Source organism: Macrobrachium nipponense, chromosome 32, assembly GCF_015104395.2.
Source record: "Macrobrachium nipponense isolate FS-2020 chromosome 32, ASM1510439v2, whole genome shotgun sequence".
NCBI lineage: Eukaryota > Metazoa > Arthropoda > Malacostraca > Decapoda > Palaemonidae > Macrobrachium > Macrobrachium nipponense.
In genome coordinates this window covers 17,882,864-17,904,696 of record NC_061094.1, presented here as the reverse complement: position 1 = coordinate 17,904,696, position 21,833 = coordinate 17,882,864, and the positions used below count along the sequence as shown (strand labels likewise).

The 21,833-nt window shown below is 44.7% G+C and overlaps 1 protein-coding gene across 1 annotated transcript in view; it reads right to left on the bottom strand.

The window, feature by feature from the left end:
- The window catches only part of LOC135207248 (methenyltetrahydrofolate synthase domain-containing protein-like), a 420,744-nt gene that overhangs the window by 321,457 nt on the left and 77,454 nt on the right, over positions 1-21,833 (bottom strand). The window contains 1 exon segment of the mRNA XM_064238898.1: positions 2,623-2,694. Within this exon segment, the coding sequence (XP_064094968.1) occupies positions 2,623-2,662 (40 nt within the window). The 5' untranslated portion in view covers positions 2,663-2,694.

Sequence of the window (21,833 nt, the reverse complement as noted above, 5' to 3'; positions counted from 1 at the left end):
ACTTGTTCAAGAATTTAACAGCCGTAATTACAGCCTATGCTGAAAGTAATTCCTTATGAGTTAAAGGACCAAGGGTTTGTATATCATGTAGGAACAAATAAACACCTTTGCAGGATTTTGCAGTGATTCTGGAGGATCACCATCCAAAGTGCCACTGGAGCAGCTGCTGAAGCAGTAGGCTCCAGAGCAGCTGGAACAGAAGATGCTGACACCACAGCAGCAGGCACAGGCACGGATGGGAGGAAGGAGGTCCAAGGGAGATGTTACTTTGGGAGGATGCTTGTAAGTCGCTGGGGAGAAGACCACGTACCTTGGAGGTGGAGGGGCAGGAAATGGATCAGTCCTCGACACATGTGGCACGGACGACACTACCACAGGTGTTACGGTGGTCACGTGTTGCGTGTATACAAGATGAGGAAGTACTGCATACCAAGGTACAGACAAGGTTGTTTTCATTCCCACAACAGTACCATGAGTCACAGGGGCAGATGAGATAAGGTCCACCAGCCCCTGGAGCGAAGGGATATTAGGCAGCCCCAGCTTCACCCAAGCCTGCTGCAAGTTCCCAACTGCGGAGGATCCAGCCATATTAAGGGCGCAAAACTCGGGTTAGTAGAAAGAACCCCTACTCGCCTCGAGGGGAAAACCCCCCGGCTGTGAGCAGAGGCCTTAGAGTACATCTCCGTGTCACCAACCCTACACCGCTCTTCTACACTTGATGAGTCAACCAAGGAAGTGAGGGCGAAATTACCCCCGAAGGGGTAACAGCAAATTGAGGAAGCTTATGAGGAGGGAGAAAGGACGATGGAGGATTGACCACCAACGGAGTCACCGGAGGCGTGTAACCCTCCAACGAAACCTTAAGTCTTCCCCCGAGATTGCTTCCTCCCCTCATACCTTCCCCACTGCTCTGCCAACCAGGACACAAGTATCATAGGGTATTAACCATACTACACTCATGCCCTCAGCACTTCACGCAAAGGGCATGAAGATCAATCTCCACTTTAGAGCAGGAGCTACCACACTTTCGGCCCCCACTCCAGGACAAATGTGCTGAGAAAGTGGGGATGTTTAGGTTTATACGATTCCTGGGTTTGCATGTTTGTGATAACAAAAAATAAACAAGGCAAACAAATCACAAAAACACACAGAAGGAAAATACTCACAAAAGAATTGAAAAAATCTCCTAACGATTACAACTGGGCAGAGAGCGAAAGCATCTGTTCATCACAGCAGCCGAAAGCAAAGTGGAATGTTTACACTCAGTCAGGCAGGACTCCTGACTATCAGACAAGCAGTTACTGCCTAACTACCTTGTTAATCTTCTATGACCGATTATTTTCCAGCCTATGCTGAAAGTAATTCCTCATGTAAAGACTGATTTGTGTAATGTTGTAAGAACAAAAAAGCAAAGTCTAGTTCTTTATCCACAATCAAGAAAGAACCTAACACTATCTTAACTATCTAATTGTTTGCCAAACTGGCTAATACAAGAAAAGAGGTGCTTCACCAATAGCGATGACACAGTAAGAAAAATGTCCAAGAAATTACAGGAATAAAACTGCATATTGACAACCAGCATCAACAGGTAGAAACAAACCAGAGTCTTTGCCAAGATGTTCCTCTCTCTTGCCCCAAAAGTTGGCGGGGCGTTGTTACGTAGCCAAAACAAACAAACAGAAAATTTGCTTTTGCGACAGCGAATTTTCGAGATTTTAACTGCTGGCAATTAGCGGAACCCGTGAATTCTAGGGATTTTAACTCCCGGCAACTGAAACTCTCAGCTATATAATACTGGGTAAGTTACATAATTAAAAATATGGTTTACACCCTCATCCTGTTCTAACTTCTCAATATGCTTTCCCTGAACTGAAAAGGGAGTGGTAGGAAGTCTCAATAGTACTAGCTTCTGAGTATTAGCTAAAGTATTAGCAGAGGAAAGAGCCATTGACTGAGTGAGGAAAACTAAAGACGAAGGACCTAGAGAGGGGAGAAATGAGTGGTTTATGAGCTAATTATTTGCTTTTAAAGTCTATCTACTTGCTTCCTTTCCTATATCCAACGAACACAAGTAAAGTCCTTAAAAAATCCATACATTCCACAATTTACGTGCAAGCTAACACAAAGTGTCTACCTAAAAAAATCAACATCCCTTCTAACACAATAACCATTATCCTACAGAACCTGACACTCTTAGCCTTGATTTCAGTGGAAGGCATCCTAGGGAAGATTTCTTAAGCCTTGATTTCAATGGAAGGCATCCTAAGAAAACTAAATGTAAAGTACCTTGAAAGTGCTTAGCACACAGACAAATCATGAAATGGTGACAAGGAAAATTCTGTCAGGGTTAAAACATTCAAAACACACCTGGAGAACAAGTATACTGGACAATTATCCATATGAAAGCTGTTTTTGCCTACAAAAGCAGAGATAGCTATCTGATCCATCCCAATTACTCTTTTTTTGTATTACTCTGAAGATAAATTTACACTGAACAACTCTTCAAATAAAAAAGTAAAAAGAAGGCTAATAACAAGTTAGAAAGCTTTGCAATACGATAAAATTATGTGCACTTTGCAAATCACAATAATATAACCATCAATATAGGACCAAAAAACTTACTTGTTGTGTCAGCCACCTCAATGCCCGCTTTGGACAACATGATTAGCTGCAAGATCCTCTCTGCAACTCACTCTGAGGAAAAAATAAAGATCATTACTTAAGATTTATAAAGCAGATTTGATATACTATTCATGTAACAATTTATTCATTCTTTTACAAAGTCCAACGCATTCTAGCCATCAGTAAGACACATACTACTGAGGAATCTCATCACCTTAGCTGTTCTGTAATATCAAGGAACTTTAATGTTAGGAACAAATTCTGGAATCAATGAAAGGTATGACTAACATATTTTGATGTATGTATGCTAAACTGTATGTTTACTATAGCTTAGTATGGAATAATAATACAGGCAGTCCCCAGTTATTGGCGGGGGTTCCATTCTCTGTGGGTGCTGATAAGCAAAAACCGCCATTAACTGAAACTCAGCACTGATATCCTGTTAATGGAGCCGATAACCAGTTAATGGCGCCTCTGTTAGGTATGTTAGGGTGCCATAACTCTATCAATACATAACTGGAACTCGGTGCGTTATGACGGCATAAATCGATTCTATGATACTAGACAAGCCCCATAGAATTGGATCAACATTAAAAGTCTATCAATAACTGGGGACTGCCCGTATATGAATACTTAATTTAGTATTTACTTTTCAAAGACTTAACTCTCAATTGGTGACATCAGTTAACAGGGGTTTCAATTAACAGTACATATTTCAGTTTTACAACACTTGGCTAACACTGTAGTTGACCAGATTTTTGGGCTGGTAATAGATTTTTGGCGTCAGTAAGAGGTTTATTGGCATCTATCAGAGGTTTAACAGCATCAGTAAGAAATTTTTGGGACTGGCAAGTGGTTTATCGGTAAGCGATGTATTGGCGCCGATTAGCAGGACTTATGGAATTGTAAAAGTCATTTACTATCATAATTACTATGATGTTCTAGTTATCAATGATTTTCGGTTATCAGCACTTTGGCAGGAACGTACCCCGCCATTAATTGGGAACTACCAATTCAGGGGATGCCCCATATTTGTGTTCTCAAGATTCATGGACTCGCCTATTCACGGGTTTCTCTATAGACCATAGTACCCATTATTCACAGGAAATTTGCCTTTTCGCAGCATTTTTCACTGAGAAATATTCACTAATTACTGTATTTCTGGGCTTGACCTGTGTCGGCCTGTGAAATGGTTCCTTTGATACTATTTCTGAGGAATAAATATTGCTATTCATCCTAGAGAAAAAAGAAACAATATAATGCCAAGATAAATGGCTCGCTCACTTCTTACAGAAGTGTCGGTATAGTAAGGAGCGAGTGGAATCACTACCAGAGGTCCCTTGCCATTTAGCTTCTTCCTTCGACAAAACCCCGAACTACGGAGGAGCCTGCTACAGCTCCCGGTCTACTACCTACCGGGCATTCTTTCGATAGCGTGTTACAACCAGACGGTTGAATTGTTTTTCTCGTGCTGGTGTTTCGCTCGATTTTGGATTATCTTTTGGATTATCTTTTATTTTCAAGATGTCTTCAGCTTCTGCTTCTAAGTTCAAGTACTGTTTGGGGTTGGGGGTTACTGATCTCATTTTATGATGACCTTCGTGATTTATATTACATATTCGGAGCCTTAACGGCCGGTATGCCCCTCGACCGCTTGGCGGTACGGTTCTCTTTCTTTCGGTCTTCCATACCGTTAGGGATTTCCCCTCTTTCTCAGTACTTTAGATATGGTTACTTATACATAGTCTCTATATCTTTTATGCAGTTAGTTTTTAGTTAGGCCTCCACGGGACACGCCCGACCGCACGTTTCGGACCTTAGTCTAGCTACACCTTACATTGTTAGGAGTTTTATCAGTCACGATTTGAGAGTCATATCATCTTAATTATTCTGATGTTCTCTCTTTTCTTCTCTAGTTCCTGATAACCATTAATAATATTATAGGTACTAGGTTGGCTAACATACACCATGCTTCGGTATGGCGATTAGCTTCCCTGTTATCATTTATTTTACCGTTAAGTTAGCTTTCATACCCCAATTGTCGATGGTGATTAGCCTGACCCCCGTTTTCCTTGAACTAGAGATTAAATTAGGCTAACATACCCTTTCTTCGGATCGGCGATTAGCCTAAATTTCTGTTTGCTTAGCTTCGTGTTCCCGTGTTAGCCTAGCTTTAAGATATCGCTTTAATTTTATTGATTGATTATTATAAGTAATCCTATATAGTATATCAGTGATATTGATGTTGTTCCGACGGTTCTTCAACCCAATCGTCTCTTTCACCTGGCTGGGAAGACCACCGGTGATTGCGGTGAGCCACCCGGGTTTACGGGGTCCCCCTCCAGTCCCCCCTTTCCCCTCCCTCCTCCATACATTGCCATCCACGTCGATGGGTGATGACTCGTTTCTCACAACTAGCGTCCGCAGTTCTGTCATGAGGGGAGGGGGTGACTCAACGGGACTGGTGGGGATCTCCCCTCCCCTACTGGTATTCTCACTCGTCATGTGCCTCGTGGGGCTCGGGACCTCCTCCCCCCCCTCCCCCCTTCTTCTCCGTCCTTAACTGGACCGCTCAGGGGGAGGGCTCCCCTACCCCACGTTCTTCCTACCCTTTCCCCCCCAGTTCAGTCCGGCAGGTGTCTATCCGCCGCTACTGAACATAGAGTGGGGGGGAGGGAACCACTGGGTTTCCTATCCACTTAGGATAGTTCACACGAGCACTTACTGATATAATGGGTTTTTATTTTGTTTTATTTAATGTTTAGAATCTTTTGCGTTACTCCGGGGTTTTTTTTATTTCTGCCTCTCGTACTATCCCTTGCTTCGTTAGAAGTTTGACATTGCTCACTCAATATTAATTAACTCCGGGCCCTACGGAGTCTATTTTTAATCATATACAAGTGAGCTTCAAGCGGAAGGCAGAGACTTTCTTCCCCCCTCGTAACTTTTCTACGTAATATTCATACGTAGATCTCTATCCGGTCGGTCCTACTCCGGCACCCACGGATATTTTGCATATTATACACACGGAGGTTGTCATTGGTACTCATGTATCCTTTGACTTACAGATGTGCCAGGAGATTGGGTGCAATGCCATCCTCCAAGACCCGTGCGGCCATATAGTATGCCGTTCTCATGCAGGATGTGCAGTGAAAGTGGAGGATTTTCTCGTTTTCGGCATCATGAAGCTTGCAAACCTGCTACTTGCTAGTAGAGATGCCTAACTAGTAGTAAGTTTCTTAGCACTACTTTCTTCATTCATTCATCACCTGGAATACTTGTTATTATATTATACCTTTCACATATGAGACACATTCATATAATCTCAACACAACAGACATTCCTCCCCTATCCTCTCCCTAACTCTAGACCCTTTTTTACAGGGTTCTGATGAAGAAAAGAATAAAGCTTTGTCGACCTCTTCAAAGCTTGGGTAGGGGGTTTTGGCCGGAATTCGAAGGGCCGCCCCTACATTCTTACCCAGGATATGGCGGACCTAGTATTCCCAGGAGCCAAGAAAGGATCAGTGGTGGACCCGATAGCGGCCGCCCCTTTGCTGGCCGACCTTCAAGTCATGATCTCCCTTCAGGAGGATTCCCGCAGAGGACGTTGCAGAAGACGTTGCGGCAATGAACCTTGACGTCGAACCATGGCTATTGACTCCATGGGTACAGGTAAGGGTGTAGTAGGGGCAGCTTCTGTGGGTTCTCAGTGCCCTTTCCTGAATTCCCTTTCTCCATCACCTTCTACTGATCCTTCTGACTTCCACTTCTTTCCTGGGCTTCACTGAAGAGCAGCGGTCTGTCCGTCCTAAGGCTACTTCAGTGATCCCCAAGGCTAAGATGACCGAGGAGAAACTTAAAAAGTATCTCCCCAAGAAAATCGGTCATCCTGACAGACACTGGTAACTCCGGCTCACCACCCGGATCAGTTAGGTCAAGGGAGGCCTCGGTTCCTCTGCGCCGAGGTCCCCCAAACGTAGTCACGTAAGGATCGTGCTCAAGTCCCTCTTTTTGATCCCGAATCCTTTTCGGCTAATATTCTGGAGCAGGTGGGAGTGATCGTAGGGGCCTTGGTTGACAACAAGGTCGGCTCAGTGCTCTCCCACCAGCTCTCCAGTTCTGTTACGTCTTCCGGCCAGTCGATCCAATCGCTGGCGGAACGGCTGGCCGCTCAGGAGAATGCCATCGCCGGGATTCAAACCTCGATCGCGGCAGGTTCCCCTCTATCTGTGCCACCTTCTCCTCTTCCAATGCCAGATTCCAGCCAACTGCCGGAATTCAAGGCGGCCAACCCTTGGAGGATCGCTTCGTATGCCCCGTTTGTCAACGGAATGTTGACAATCGAAGGCATAGGAACTCGAAGGCGTGAGGACTTCGAGTTCCACCCCAGAGACCTTCAACCACCATTCATTGGCTACGTCCGACTAACAGGAAGCAGCGATGATGAGAGAGGACAAGGTTCCTCAAGGAAACAGTGATCCTTCCGAGGGAACAGGCACAGCAGACTCTAATGAGAAGTCTGGAGGAATGGGGGTGTGAAAACACCGCATCACAGCCTTTAGGAGTCCTTTCACCATTTTTACTCCGGTGGAAGGGACTCCGCTACCACTGACCCTTAAGGTAGTGGAAGCAACCTTTCAGGCCGCCCTGAAAGACAAGCCCCTGCCTCAACTACGAGAGACGGAACCCACCTCTCTCTTAGTCCCAGGCTCCGAGACGTACTTCGAGGGGCCAGTTCCTACTTTTCTCAGTAGGCCCCCCAAACTAAAGGCGGACTGTGCCACCTCTCTCTTTAGTGAGAGACTCCCCAGGTTGTCGGACTCTCTCATCCAGATGGAGTACGACGCCTGGTACTAGCTCGCAAGATCCCTTTCCTCCATGACTATGGCGGAGATGACGGCTCTTGTATACCAACAGAGCCGTTATTTAAAGTTTTTGGCTAAAGGTCTGCTGCACACCATGCAGTGTGACCTTACGACTCCTCATAGCCAGGAGAAATGTAGGAAGCACGTTCTGGCGGAAGCTACTATCCGCCATGAACCTAATAAACTGATTGCTTCCTCAATTTGGGGAAAAACGGACCTCTTTCCAGCACCGTAGTAGCAGAAGTCCTTCACGAGGCTTCTAAGGTTACCAGTGCCTCAAAGTCAGGTTGGGGACTGGTAGCCAAAGCGGAGGCAGGAATCTTCTGGTCCTAACCCAAGGAACAAGAAGAAAAACCAAGGAAGTTCTCTCCCTTCCAGCCTTCCTCAGCAAACGTTGGTTCAGGCAGTCCAGCAGCCACAAGGGCAACCATCGTCGAAGGGTCAACAACAATACCTTGTTTCTGACCCCTCAGTCCAGCAATCTCAACCCTCTACTTCCTTTGCTGTCTCGCCAGCCTACAATTCCAACTATGAAAGCCAGAACTTTCAGGCTTTCAACAGGTTTTTGTGAGAGGCAGCAGAGCAAGAGGTGCCTCTCGATTCAGAGGATCCGGCAGGGCTGCTAACAGAGGAAGAGGTTTCCGCGAGGGGCAAAGAGGTGGCCTCCCCGCCCCTCGGCAAACCAGCAGTGAGAGTCCCAAGGTAGGAGGGAGGCTGTACCTCTTCCGCCAGCGGTGGGGGTTCAGCCCTTGGGCTCAAAGTATAGTAACAAAAGGACTAGGTTGGAGTTGGCTAGAGGGCCCTCCTCCAACCAACAGATTCTATCAAGCACCAACAACGGAATTGGTGGAGTATACCGAAGACCTCCTTCTCAAAGGAGTAGTCTCAAGAGTCAACAATTTAAATTTCAAGGACGCTTGTTCAGCGTGCCAAAGAAAGACTCTGTAAACCGAAGAATCATCTTAGACTTGTCCCATCTGACTTATTCAATCATTGCGACAAGTTCAGGATGCTGACCATTTCGCAGGTACGGACCTTAATTCCCCGTGGGGCCGTCCACAACCTCTATAGATCTTACAGATGCCTACTATCATGTTCCCATAGCCAGACACTTCCGTCCATTCCTAGGCTTCAAACTAGGCAACAGATCCTACTCCTTCAAGGTAATGCCATTCAGGCTCAACATAGCCCCCAGGATCTTCACCAAATTGGCGGAAGCTTATTTGGGCAAAGAACCCCAAAGAATGCAAAGAAGCAACGGTCAGAGTGATCAAATTCCTAGAACATTTAGGTTTTCAAATAAACAAAACCAAGTCCAGACTAACACCGGAATCTCGATTCCAGTGGTTAGGCCTTCAGTGGGACTTACAATCGCACACTCTATCAATTCCGTCGTTGAAAAGGGAAAGAAATTGCAAGAGCTACAAAGCAATTTCTCAAACGACAACAAACATCCAGGAGGTGCAGGAGAGGATCCTGGGCTCACTCCAGTTTGCATCAGTCACAGACGTTCTGCTCAGAGCCAAACTCAAAGATATAAACAGAGTATGGCGCTCAAGAGCGAATTGCAGATCACGGGACAAACTAGCCTCTATCCCAGCGATCTTACGGAAACGTCTCCGTCCCTGGACGGAGACAAAGAATCTTTCAAAAGCAATTCCTCTACAGTTTCCCCCTCCATCATTAGTGATCCACACAGACGCCTCACTAACAGGGTGGGGAGGATACTCCCAGTACGAAAAAGTTCAAGGAACTTGGTCGTTAACATTCCGCCAGCTACATATCAATGTACTGGAGGCCATGGCAGTATTCCTCACACTGAAACGCTCCGTTCGCCCAAGAAGCTCACATTTCAAATTAGTTCTGGACATTGCAGTAGTAGTACACTGCATCAACATGGGGCGGATCCAAGTCAAGCCACTTGAACCATGTCATGATAGCCATCTTTTTCTCTGGCAGACAAAAACAAATGGCACCTGTCAGCCACTCACCCTGGCAGGAATCAAGAACGTAGTAGCAGACGCTCTATCGCGCTCCCGCTCCGTTGGAATCGGAGGGGACACTGGACGGAGTTCATTCAATTGGATCATCTACAAGTCCCCGGACTCCAAGTAGACCTCTTCGCCACGGAGTCAAACCACAAACTCCCTTGTTACGTGGCACCCAACCTCGATCCTCTAAGTATACGCTACGGATGCAATGATCCTTGATTGGAATGAATGGAAGAATATTTACCTCTTTCCTCCGGTGAACCTTCTCATGAAAGTTTTAGACAAACTCAGAACATTCAAAGGCCAAGTAGCTCTAGTAGCTCCCAACTGGCCCAAGAGCAATTGGTTCCCTCTACTCCTAGAGTTGAACTCCGACCACTACGGATTCCTAACCCCAAACTAACCCAGTTAGTGCAAACTCAGACTGTGTCCGCTTCCTCAAGAATTCAGAGAACCCTAACTTTATGGATTTTCTGAAATTCGCAGCCATGAGGAATGCAGAAATTGATCCCCAGAATATCTCATTCTTGGAATCAGATAAAAGAGAATCTACTCTCCGGCAATATGATTCATCTGTCAGAAACTAGCAGAGTTCCTTAAGTTGTCAAATTCTCAAGTCATGACAACGAACCTAGCCATAACTTTCTTCAGATCATTGTTTGAGAAAGGCTTAGCAGCAAGCACTATCACTACGACCAAATCAGCTCTTAAAAAGATCTTCCAATTTGGTTTTAGCATAGACCTTACGGATTCGTACTTTACGTCCATACCAAAAGCTTGTGCTAGATTAAGACCATCAACAAGACCTAAATCAGTCTCTGGTTCCTCCAAATGATGTACTCAAACTGCCTCGGACATTAACAATGACTCTTGCAATTATATATCCCTCCTGAGGAAAACCCTATTCTTATTAAGTTTAGCCTCCGGAGCTAGAATATCAGAAACTGTCAGCCTTATCAAGGGAACCAGGCCACATTGAAGTCCTCCCTCAGGGGAAGTCCTCTTATCCCCAGATCGCCATTTTCTTAGCCAAAAATGAAGACCCACAGGACAGATGGGTCCTCGTGGAAAATCTACCACTACCTCAAGACATTTCCCTTTGTCCTGTCAACTCATTAAGAGCCTACCTAAGCAGAACAACCTCTGAAATCTTCAGGCCCATTGTTCATTAGGAAGGAAGGTGGTACATTATCCCTAAAAGGATCAGCAACAATTTTATACTTCATTAAACAGGCCAAGAATCCAGAGTCCTTTCCTCGGGCCCACGATGTTAGGGCGTGGCCACATCTATTAATTATTTCCAACACATGAATTTTGACAATCTTAAGAAGTGTACATGGCTGGAAATCTCCGACAGTTTTCAAACGCACTACCTAAAACCCTTGTTAGAAGCCCTCAAATTTCCAGCAGTGGCAGCTGGAACACAGTTTCTCCTGATTCTTAATTTTTACTATAACTTCTTGTAGCCTTCCCTTCTACCTGCCCCATTGCACCCTTACTTAGTTTAGTCGCCTCCATTTGTATTGGGTTACCTTGAGTTTGCTTTTGTTCATCATTCTAATTGGATTCAGTTTCATTCTTTTGTATATATCAACTTATCCTGTCTTTGCCTAACCGTATTGTTATTGTTTGTTGTTAGGCTAACTAATTTTAAGTATAACCCGTGTTTTTAGGGCTTATACTTCCCGTTAGGGTAAGACTGTAATTTTAGTTGATTATTATACTATTAACCTTACAAGTGTTTAACTTTACCTTCTTAATTTATCTGTACTGTTCCTCAAGCTTGGTGTTTAGCATTCTCTGGTACTATTTCACAGGCCGACACAGGTCAAGCCCAGAAAAAGGGATTTTGACGAAGGAAAAATCTATTTCTGGCAACGACCTGTGTCGCCCTGTGAAACCCCACCCTGTAGTTAGATTATCCTCACCCAGCTTACCCCTAGCTTGGAGGCTATCTTCAGGAATGACGTCTCAGGCGCCGGAGGCGCTCACGGTAGTAGTAGACCGGGAGCTGTAGGACGGCTCCTCCGTAGTTTCGGGGTTTTGTCGAAGGAAGAAGCTAAATGGCAAGGGACCTCTGGTAGTGATTCCACGCTCGCTCCTTACTATACCGACACTTCTATAAGAAGTGAGCGAGCCATTTATCTTGGCATTATATTGTTTCTTTTTTCTCTAGGATGAATAGCAATATTTATTCCTCAGAAATAGTATCATAGGAGCCATTTCACAGGCCGACACAGGTCGTTGCCCAGAAATAAAGATTTTTCCTTCGTCAAAATCCCCTTTTTTCATGTCAATTTTATAACTAAATTGACTTTATATGATAAAAATCTTAAAATATTTAGGTACAGTTGACACCCGCTGTTAGCAGACTCATGATTCGCATATACCCATTATTCGCTGTATTTTTCACTATTTTTCACAGAGAAACATTCACAAATATCTGTATTTTCCATCTTTTTTGTGACTAAATGCACTTTTTTTGTGAACCGAAACTATTTAAACAACGCTCAATTATAAGCATTTAGAATTTTGTTTTTGTTTTATTTAAAAAACAAAAAAAACTAAATTTTTATAATAAAATTAGATTTTGTATATACTTACCCAGTAACTACATACTAAGAGTTTCTACTCATGGCAGCCTAAATTCAAATTTTGTGCGTAGCGCTTCGATGGCTCAGTGTAGATATACAGTGTCGTCCACCTACGGCAATACTAAAAGAAACAACTTGGCTAGTCACATCATTCTGTTTTAATTGGGCATAATGTCCATCAGAGGGAGGAGGCAGGCGGCTCTAATCATATAATTACTGGATAAGTATATACAAAATTTAATTTTATTATAAAATTATCAAATCATTCTTGTATATGCGACTTACCCAGTAGTTATACAGTGGACCCCTGTATTCGCGTTCTCCGGATTCGCGGACTCACACATTTGCAGATTTCTCTCGGGAATGTTTCCTCGCATTATTCACGGAAAACTCGCATATTCGCTGTATTTTTCTATGAGAATATTCACAAAATGTCATGGTTTTTTTTATCTATTTTCATTAAAATGCACTTTGTGATAAAACTATTAAAAAAACAAGTATAAAAAAGTTTTTTAGTGGTTTTTCTTGAGTTTTAACTAACAAAATTAGGCTGTTTTCAGCATTATTATAGGGGTTCCAACCAACTATTCGTGGGTTCTAACTATTCACTGGGGGGTTCTGGTAAGTATCCCTTGCAAATACGGGGGGTGGGGGACCACTGTATAGCTGATTCCACACTGAATGGAGGTAGGATCAGGACTATTCAACTGCAAACATCAAATCATATAATGAATTTGAAATAGAAAAGAAAAGTTGCTAGCACTGGAAAAACAATGCTTGTTCATTCCTATGAATTAAGAGAGCTATGCAGAAGACTAGTACTGTCTCTGGTTGGTGTTCATCTTAACCCGTAGTAGTGTGGCAGTAAAGCCAAGGGTCACCTCCTACTTAAGGGGAACTTTGCAGCGAGGGGAATGCTCCTATGGCTAGCACAGTAAGATAGGTGCCCACCCTTGCCCTGGGTGCAGCACCAGAATAAAACAACCTGAAAACACTGAAACCTACACTGAAATAACATGACCCATCCACCGAGAGTGGTGGGTGCTAAAGGTACATTGTACCAACCCGGGCTCTCCGAACTCAGCGCCTTACTGAAAAGGTGAAGAGATAATAGGAGAACATCCTATGCTTCCTTCCATGATGTCATGTCAGTCACTAACAATGGTCTTGAGGTATTAAAAAATTTTGACCTTTTTTTTTTTTTTTAAAGCTTACATAAAAAAGAAAAAGAAAATAATATGATACAAGATTGTTTTTATGCATTCGGTAGATTGATAGCAGAATGGGCTAAAGAGCATCAAATGACTGATAACTAAGGAGGAAAAGGCTGTTCTTATATCCTTAGCTTTGTTCCAAACAAGGCCAAAAAACAATCCACAACATTGTCTCTCAAAAATGAAGTCCATATAAAATGGAAGGCCCAAGTTTAGACAGAGGAAGAGACGAGTTCTAACCATCACCTCCTAAGGTATGGATAGTCCTCTGATTCCGTTGCAATGAAGGCTGGAAGTCTTTAGTCGTGTAAACAAACAGGAATGTATGCTTGACGAACCACTTCTAGTCACTGCGAAGGTTGGTTCACGGAGTAACTCTTCTGTTTACCCTGGAAGCAGAGCTATAAGGGCTAAGTCTTCTAACGTTCACTCCAAATCACGGTTAATAACTAGTAGTTGAACACTTTACGAATTAAGAACACTTTTACGAATTAAGAGAAAATAGAATGAGAAAAACTGCTGCATTAGTCTGAAACCATCATTCTGAATCATCCCAGTGGTCTATGGGTTAATTGGGCCGAAGCGGAAGACAAAGAAACTTCTGCTTTAATGTGGGGTAATCAGAAAGACAATATTGAATCTAATGAGACATAACTGATGATTCTCACAATGGTAATTGAGGAACCCAAACAGGAAGCATAGCATTAATCTAAAGTCATCCAGACATAAGTCTGTGACGGTCGGGCAGAGAAGATTCGAGTAAGGTGTTAAGGGGGTCCGGCCGGCTAATGCCATTTTTTAAGGACAGGACTTTGATATTCATACCACTCAACAAGGTGACTTGGGACATCTCCAAACCGCATATGATTTTCGTCTCTGACCTTCGGTTTTGACGCCAGGGCAATTTATAACCAATTTTCGAATTCTATCTCGTCCCTTGATATATAATATTAAGAACTGGGATTACTACCATATATAGACCTGATGTAGACCTCTAATCGAATGAGGAGTTTTTTTCTAAAAGTAATTATTTTGCTAAGTATGAATTTTTCATTATGGTAAAAATGATATTGTTATGATACAATAAAGTTTCATACATACTTACCTGGCAGATATATACATAGCTATCGACTCGTCGTCCCCGACAGAAAATGATATTGTTATGTTACAATAAAGTTTCAATACATACTTACCTGGCAGATATATCATAGCTAAGACTCCGTCGTCCCCGACAGAAATCAATTTCGCGCCACTCGCTACAGGTAGGTCAGGTGATCTACCGGCCTGCCCTGGGCGGCAGGACTAGGAACCATCCCCGTTTTCTATCATATTTTCTCTCTTCCACCTGTCTCCTGCGGGGGAGGCTGGGTGGGCTTTTAATTGTATATATCTGCCAGGTAAGTATGTATGAAACTTTATTGTAACATAACAATATCATTTTCATACAATCAACTTACCTGTCAGATATATACATAGCTGATTGGCACCCTTCGGTGGAGGGTAAGAGACAGCTACTATATGGAATAGACAGGTAAACAACATATGTTGTAGGTATAAATAAAACCTTGGTTCCTACCTGATAGGTGGTAGACTTCGTGGGTGTTTGCCCAGTAGTCTGCATCACCTCAAGAAACTTTAGCGAGATATATGATCTATGGCCAAGAGTTCTTGTGGGTCTGCCGATGGGGTCTTATCCGCTTACTCGGCAGAGCCTGAAAGGACTTTGTCAATGGGGTGCTGATCCACTATATGACAATACACCTTATGAAGGAGCACACAACCAATCCCGACCACCTGATCCTAACCATATGTTAGAACTAAGGATTGTTCCGAGTTATCCCCGAACTCTTCACAACAACCGTAACTCAAAAACCACTACGCACACATACATAATTTTCTAAAAAAAAAAAAAATTATACTCATCTAATTAGATATGACAAGATTCTCTTACTGAACAACATAGACGGCCGCCCGTGCTAAACCAAGTCCTCCATTGTTCGAAGAGACTCCAGACCATATCTAAAAAGAAGAAAAGTATATACTTTTAAGGATTGGTGTCGGCTCCCGTACCCAGAATCGTATCCGCCGATACGAACGGACCTAGAGAAAAACACTTCTCATATGTCACAACGAACGTCTTTCAAGTAATGAGATGCAAATACTGAGTTGCATCTCCAAAATGTCGTATCTATGATGTTTAAGCGACATATTCTTATGAAACGAGAGAGGACGTCGCTACTGCTCTCACTTCATGAGCTTTAATTTGCTTTTAACAGTTGTAACTGTTCGTCCAGAACAGACCTTATGCGCGTCTGTAATGACGTTCCTCACAAAGAATGCCAGCACATTCTTGGACATCAGTCTTGTGGGGTCTTTTACCTTTTCCCGCACCAAAGACCTTGTCTAGAGCCTCCCATCTGATGCTTTCTCTGAATGTAGAACTTTATAGCTCTTACAGGGCATAGAGATCTTTCTGCTTCTCTTCCTACAAGACTCGATATGCCTTGACTTCGAATGACTTAGGCCAGGGATTCGAGGGATTCGTCATTCTTAGCTAAAAACAGGGTCTTAAACGAGCAAATAGCTGAGTCTCCCTTGAAACCTACTTTATCTTGCAGAGCATGTAATTCACTAACTCTCTTTGCCGTAGCTAAAGATAATAGGAATAGGCATTTTCTGGTGATGTCTCGAAACGAAGCCAGATGAGGAGGTTCGAATCTTTCAGATGAAAAAAGAAAACTTGAGGACCACGTCTAGGTTCCAGTTCAGAGGGACCGGTTCCTTCGACTTTGAAGTCTCAAAGGACCTTATGAGATCGTGGAGATCTTTATTATCTGCCAGATCTAATCCTCTATTCCTGAAGACAGCCGAGAGCATACTTCTGTATCCCTTTATTGTGGATACAGCTAGATGAGATTGCTCTCTCAGGAATAGAATGGGAAATCAGCAATTTTCCGCTATAGAGGTAGTGGAGGAGGACAACTTCTTAGTTCTACACCACCTTCTAAAAACCTCCCACTTCGATGATATACTTTTCGTAGTGGAGGTTCTGCTGTGCTCTCGCCATCGCGCTTGCAACTTCGCGAGAAAACCCTCTCGCTCTGACGAGTCTTTCGATAGTCGAAAGGCAGTCAGAGCGAGAGCGGGGAGGTTTTGATGATACCTCTTGAAGTGTGGTTGTCTGAGAAGATCCATCCTTCTTGGTAGGGATCTTGGAAAGTCTACGATCCACTCTACCACCTCCTCCGTGACCATCTTGGGCCGGCCCAAAAGGGGGCTATCAATGTCATCCTCGTCTCCTTTGACGCCACAAAACAAACTTTTTTAGTACTAATCCCAGGATTTTGAATGGAGGAAAAGCATATACGTCTACGCGAGACATCTAGCAGGAAGGCGTCTACCATAAGAGCTGGATCTTCCACGACGAGGCAAAAGCATACTGCCAGCCTTTTGGAAATGAATGTGGCGAAGAGATCCACATGAGGTGTCCCCCACAGCGACCAGAGATCTTGACACACCTCCTCGTGTAGGGTCCACTCTGTATGAAGGACCTGGTTCCTCCTGCTGAGTCTGTCCGCCCTCACATTCTTTACTCCCTGCACGAACCTTGTCAGAAGGGAGATGTTCCTGTGAGACGTCCAAAGCAAAAGGTCTCTCGTCGTTCGTAAAGGAACGAGAGTGAGTCCCTCCCCCTGTTTTCGAATGTAGGCAAGTGCGGTGGTGTTTGTCCACGTTTACTTGCACTACTTTGTTCGACACCAGAGGTTCTAGATCTCAAAGCCAGAATGCACGGCGAAGAGCTCTTTGCAGTTTATGTGCCAAGTCACCTGCGCTGGTTCCAGGTGCCATGACACCTCCTTCGAGCCTAATGTTGCTCCCCAACCTTTCTCTCGACGCGTCGGAGTACAACACTAGGTCTGGGTTCTGTGTCCTTTAGAGAGATCCCTTTGTTCTCTTCCAGAGGGGGCAACCACCATTCCAGGTGCGATCTTATCTCCACTGGAATGGGAAAGGCGTCCGACAGTTGTCCAGTTTTCCAACTCCAAGACTTCTTGAGGAAGAATTGAAGCGGACGTAAATGAAGTCTTCCTAGCGGGAAGAACTGTTCGAGCGAGGAAAGGGTCCCTAGCAGGCTCAACCATTCCCTCGCCGACGTATGTTCCTTCCTTAAGAAGAGAGACGCTATCTGCAAACCTTTTGCGATTCTCTCTTGCGAAGGAAATACTCGAAAACCCCGAGAATCCATCCGAATCCCCAGATAGACTAAGTCCTGTCTGGGGTCAGCTGCGACTTCTCGAGGTTCACGAGCAATCCCAACGCTTTGATCAGATCTAAAGTTAACGTCAGTCCTCCAAGCACTGTCTCTCTGATCTGGCCCTGATGAGCCAGTCGTCCAGATACAGAGAGATATTTTACTCCTTTGAGGTGAAGAAACCTCGCCACATTCTTCATCAGGCTTGTGAAGACCTGAGGAGCTGTGGACAGGCCGAAACACAAGGCTCTGAACTGAAAGATCCTTCCCCCCGTCATGAAACGGAGGTACTTCTTCGATGAAGGGTGGATCGGGACGTGAAAGTAGGCGTCCTGGAGATCTAGAGACACCATCCAATCTCCTTGTCGCAATGACGCAAGGACTGAAGCAGAAGTCTCCATCGAGAACTTCTCCTTCCGAACAAATTTGTTCAGAGAGCTGACGTCCAGTTAACTGGTCTCCAGCCTCCCGAGGCTTTCGCAACCAGAAAAAGGCGATTGTAAAACCCCGGGGTATGTTTTGATCCAGTACTAGTTCTATCGCTCTCTTGTTCCCCACATTTGTTCCACCATCGATCGAAGAGTATCCCTCAGCATAGGATCCTTGTACTTGGCTGTTAGTTTCCCTTGGTATTGACGTTATGGGAGGAGTGTTCAGGAAAGGGATACGATATCCCTTCCTTATTATAGCCAACGATGACGCGTCTGCGTTTATAAGTGTCCAGGCCTCCACAAAATCCCAGGAGCCTGGCACTACTGGTGCTTGGAGGAGAGAAGCTTCACTTTTCCTTTTTAAAGGGACGAAAGGCAGACCTACCTCTTCTCAGGAGCCTTCCTTCTTGCGGAGGTCTGGAGGTAGGGCCACCTCGAAAGGGCTGAACCGATGTACTCGGTCCTTTCTTGTCAGTTGTAGAAGCAGGCTTCTTCTTCCTTGCTGACTGCGTCAGAAGGTCCTGAGTCGCCTTCTCAGTTAATGAATGAGCAATGTCCCTTCACAATGAGAAGGGAACAAAAAGTCAGACAAAGGCGAATACAGCAGCGCTGCCCTCTGAGCGTGGGAGACTGCCTTGGTTAAAAGGCACCATATACCGTCCTCTTCTTTAGAAAGACCTGCTCCAAACAAAGAGGAGATTTCAAACGAGCCATCCTGCACCGCTTTGGTCTATACAAGACAATATGCACAAAAAGGGCTTCCGGTTTCGATTCCTTCCGAATCATGGGCTTTCTTGGACATCACCCCAAGGGACCAATCTAAGAAGTTGAAAACTTCCAATACATGAAAGAGTCTTGAGGAGATGGTCCAGTTCAGAAATGCCCCATGTAATCCGTGCCGAGTTGAGACCTTGTCGACGTGAAGCGTCAACTAAGGTCGAAAAGTCTGCTTCTGACGTAGACGGGAGAGCAATACCCATATTCTCTCCTGTCTGATACCAAATGCCTCTTTTTTTACCAGCTAGTCTCGCTGGAGGCATGCAGAAAACCGTTCTTACTAAGTCCTTCTTAGACTTCATCCAAGAGTCTAAGGATTGTAGAGCCCTCTTCATTGAAATGGTGGGCTTCATTTTGAGAAAAGACGAAGACTTCTTCGTCTTAGCACTCGAAAACAGAGCGCGCGGAGAAGGAGGAGCGGCAGGAGTCAATTCGTCTCCATACTCCTCTAGAAGCAAGGCAGTCAAAAGAAACTTTATGTTCGACAGTCCTTCTCTTCCTTGATATTCTTCATCCGAGTTTACTTCCAACTCGGGATCTAAATGAGTCTATCTCCGCTCCCAACTCTGTACGTTCTTCCTCTGGAGGAGACAAACTCCTAATAGGAGAGGGGCTAAGGGCTGAATGATATTCCTTCCTCTTCCCCGCTTTAATAGCCCTGGAAGGCGCCAAAAGCTCAGGCTTCTCTCCATAAATAAGAAGAACGCTTCCGCTTGGATGACGCTTCTCGTCCGCCAAGCGTCCCTGCTGACGCCTCCCGCTTACTTGGCTGCTGACTCCGGATGACGCCTCGCGCCTGGAAGACGCTCCGCTCTCAAAAGGCGTCCTAACTGGCGCCAAAATATTGGTTGGAGCTTCACGTCTACCAACAGCTTTCAAAGACGCTTCATGTCTAAAAGACGTCTCATGTCTCTCTGGCGTTACGTATCTTTCGTAAGCTACCGATCTCGCTCTCGAACCCGAAGCTTCTGTAATATGTTTTAGAAGCTTCACGTCTGCATGACGCTTCTCGCTTAGCAGGGGAGAGAGGACGAGACTTCTTGATTGGAAGCGCAACGTCCTTCCTACGAGGCGCTAAAACTCCCACCAGAGAGGCCAGTTGTTCTTGTACTGCCATAATAATTTTCCTTGAAGCTTCTCCCACGTCAATGCATGACGCCTTTCGTCATCCATCGGGGGGAGAAGTAGGAAAGGGTACTTCTGCGTCCTCGTCGGGTGACGCTGACGCCACCTTCGCCTTCTTAATAGAAGAGGGATCGTCATCTGAGAAACGCTCTGGGTCGAATCAATTCGGGTTCTTTCAAATGACGCTTCAGAGGCCTCGATAAATCCCGACTCCTTCCACCCTCGTTTAGGTGAGGGAGAGGGAGAGGATGAGAAACACTCACGAAGGACGCTTTTTCTAAAGCGCCCTTGAGCAGCCTGCCACGAAACAGAGCTTGCTGAAGGGACGTCTGACCGTTGGGGATTCCCCACGACCTCCTTAAGGCTTTCGACTTTCCTTCTTCCTCTGGGCATGTGGGAGCTTGGAAGAGGTCTAGGCCTGGGAGCGTCGCAGGGACGATCAAACGCCCCCTCCACAACACTGGGAGAACTCACTTCACTGTATGCTCACTTTCACTAGCCTTACCTTGTAAGTCCGCCATTTTGGACTTCATGTCTCGAATAGTAGCTTTCAGATCGGCGATTTCCGAGGCCGATCCGAAAGTACACTTTGTGAATTAGACACATAGGGAGAAATCTAAATCATTAGGATTAGAATATTATCAGTAAAAGGCTCAATAGGCCTGAACTCACAACCTTTCAGACGTCTAACCCTATCCCTCTCTAACTTCTTCAAATAAGAAGTTAAAGTCTTCCACTCTTCTGCATTTAATCCCTCGCATTCATTACAAGTATTTATTTACGACATACAGTGTGAGGATCAACCGAAGCTTTCGGTATCCTCACCCTGCAGCCTACATTCACACACATTCTCAACACTCACATTTGAATCCAAACATACTGAGAAAATCCAAAAAGCAATTCCAAAAAACAGTTCCCCACAGTAGCGAATTGCCAAAAACCAACCGATCCATATACGTCACCAAAAAGCCGAGAAACGATGATCAAGGATGAAATAAGAATCTAAGTCAGGAGGTAATAGCAACAATGTTTGATACCACCGGCGACAGAGAAAATATGATAGAAAACGGGGATGGTTCCTAGTCCTGTCCGCCCAGGGCAGGCCGGTAGATCACCTGACCTACCTGTCTCGCGTGGCGCGAAATTTGAATTTCTGTCGGGTGGGACGACGAGTCTTAGCTATGTATATATCTGACAGGTAAGTTGATTGTATGAAATTCAAATTTCGCGGCACTCGCTACAGGTAGGTCAGGTGATCTACCGCCCATGCTCTGGGTGGCAGGACTAGGAACCATTCCCGTTTTCTAATCAGATTCTCTCTTCCACCTGTCTCCTGCGGGGAGGGCCGGGTGGGTCTTCAATCGTATATATCTGCCAGGTAAGTATGTATGAAACTTTATTGTATCATAACAATATCATTTTCATACATTCAACTTACCTGTCAGATATATACATAGCTGATTGACACCCTTTGTGGATGGGCCAAGGGAAAGACAGCTAACTTACTGACTAGACAGGTAAACAACATATGTTGTAGGTATAAATAAACCTTGGTTCCTACCTTATTAGATGGAAGACTTCGTGGCTACTGCCCCAGGAGTTCTGCTTCATCTCAAGAGCCTTAGCGATAGTGGATCTGTGGCCAAGAGTTCTTGCTGGTCTGTCGATGGGGTCTTATCCACTTACTCGGCAGAGCCTAACTGGCATTTGTCAAGGGGTGCTAATCCGCTTATATGACAACACGCCTTCTTTAAGGAGCACACAACCGATCCCGATCACCCGATCCTAACCATGTTAGTTCTAAGATTGTTAAGAGTTCATCCCCAAACTCTTAGCAAACAACCACAAACTCGAAAATCATACATACAAAATCAAACAAAAATTTTGTACCCCTCTAATAGTCAGGCTGTCACTCGATTTCCTAATGAAGAGAAGTGAAGGCCGCCATGCGACATCTGCA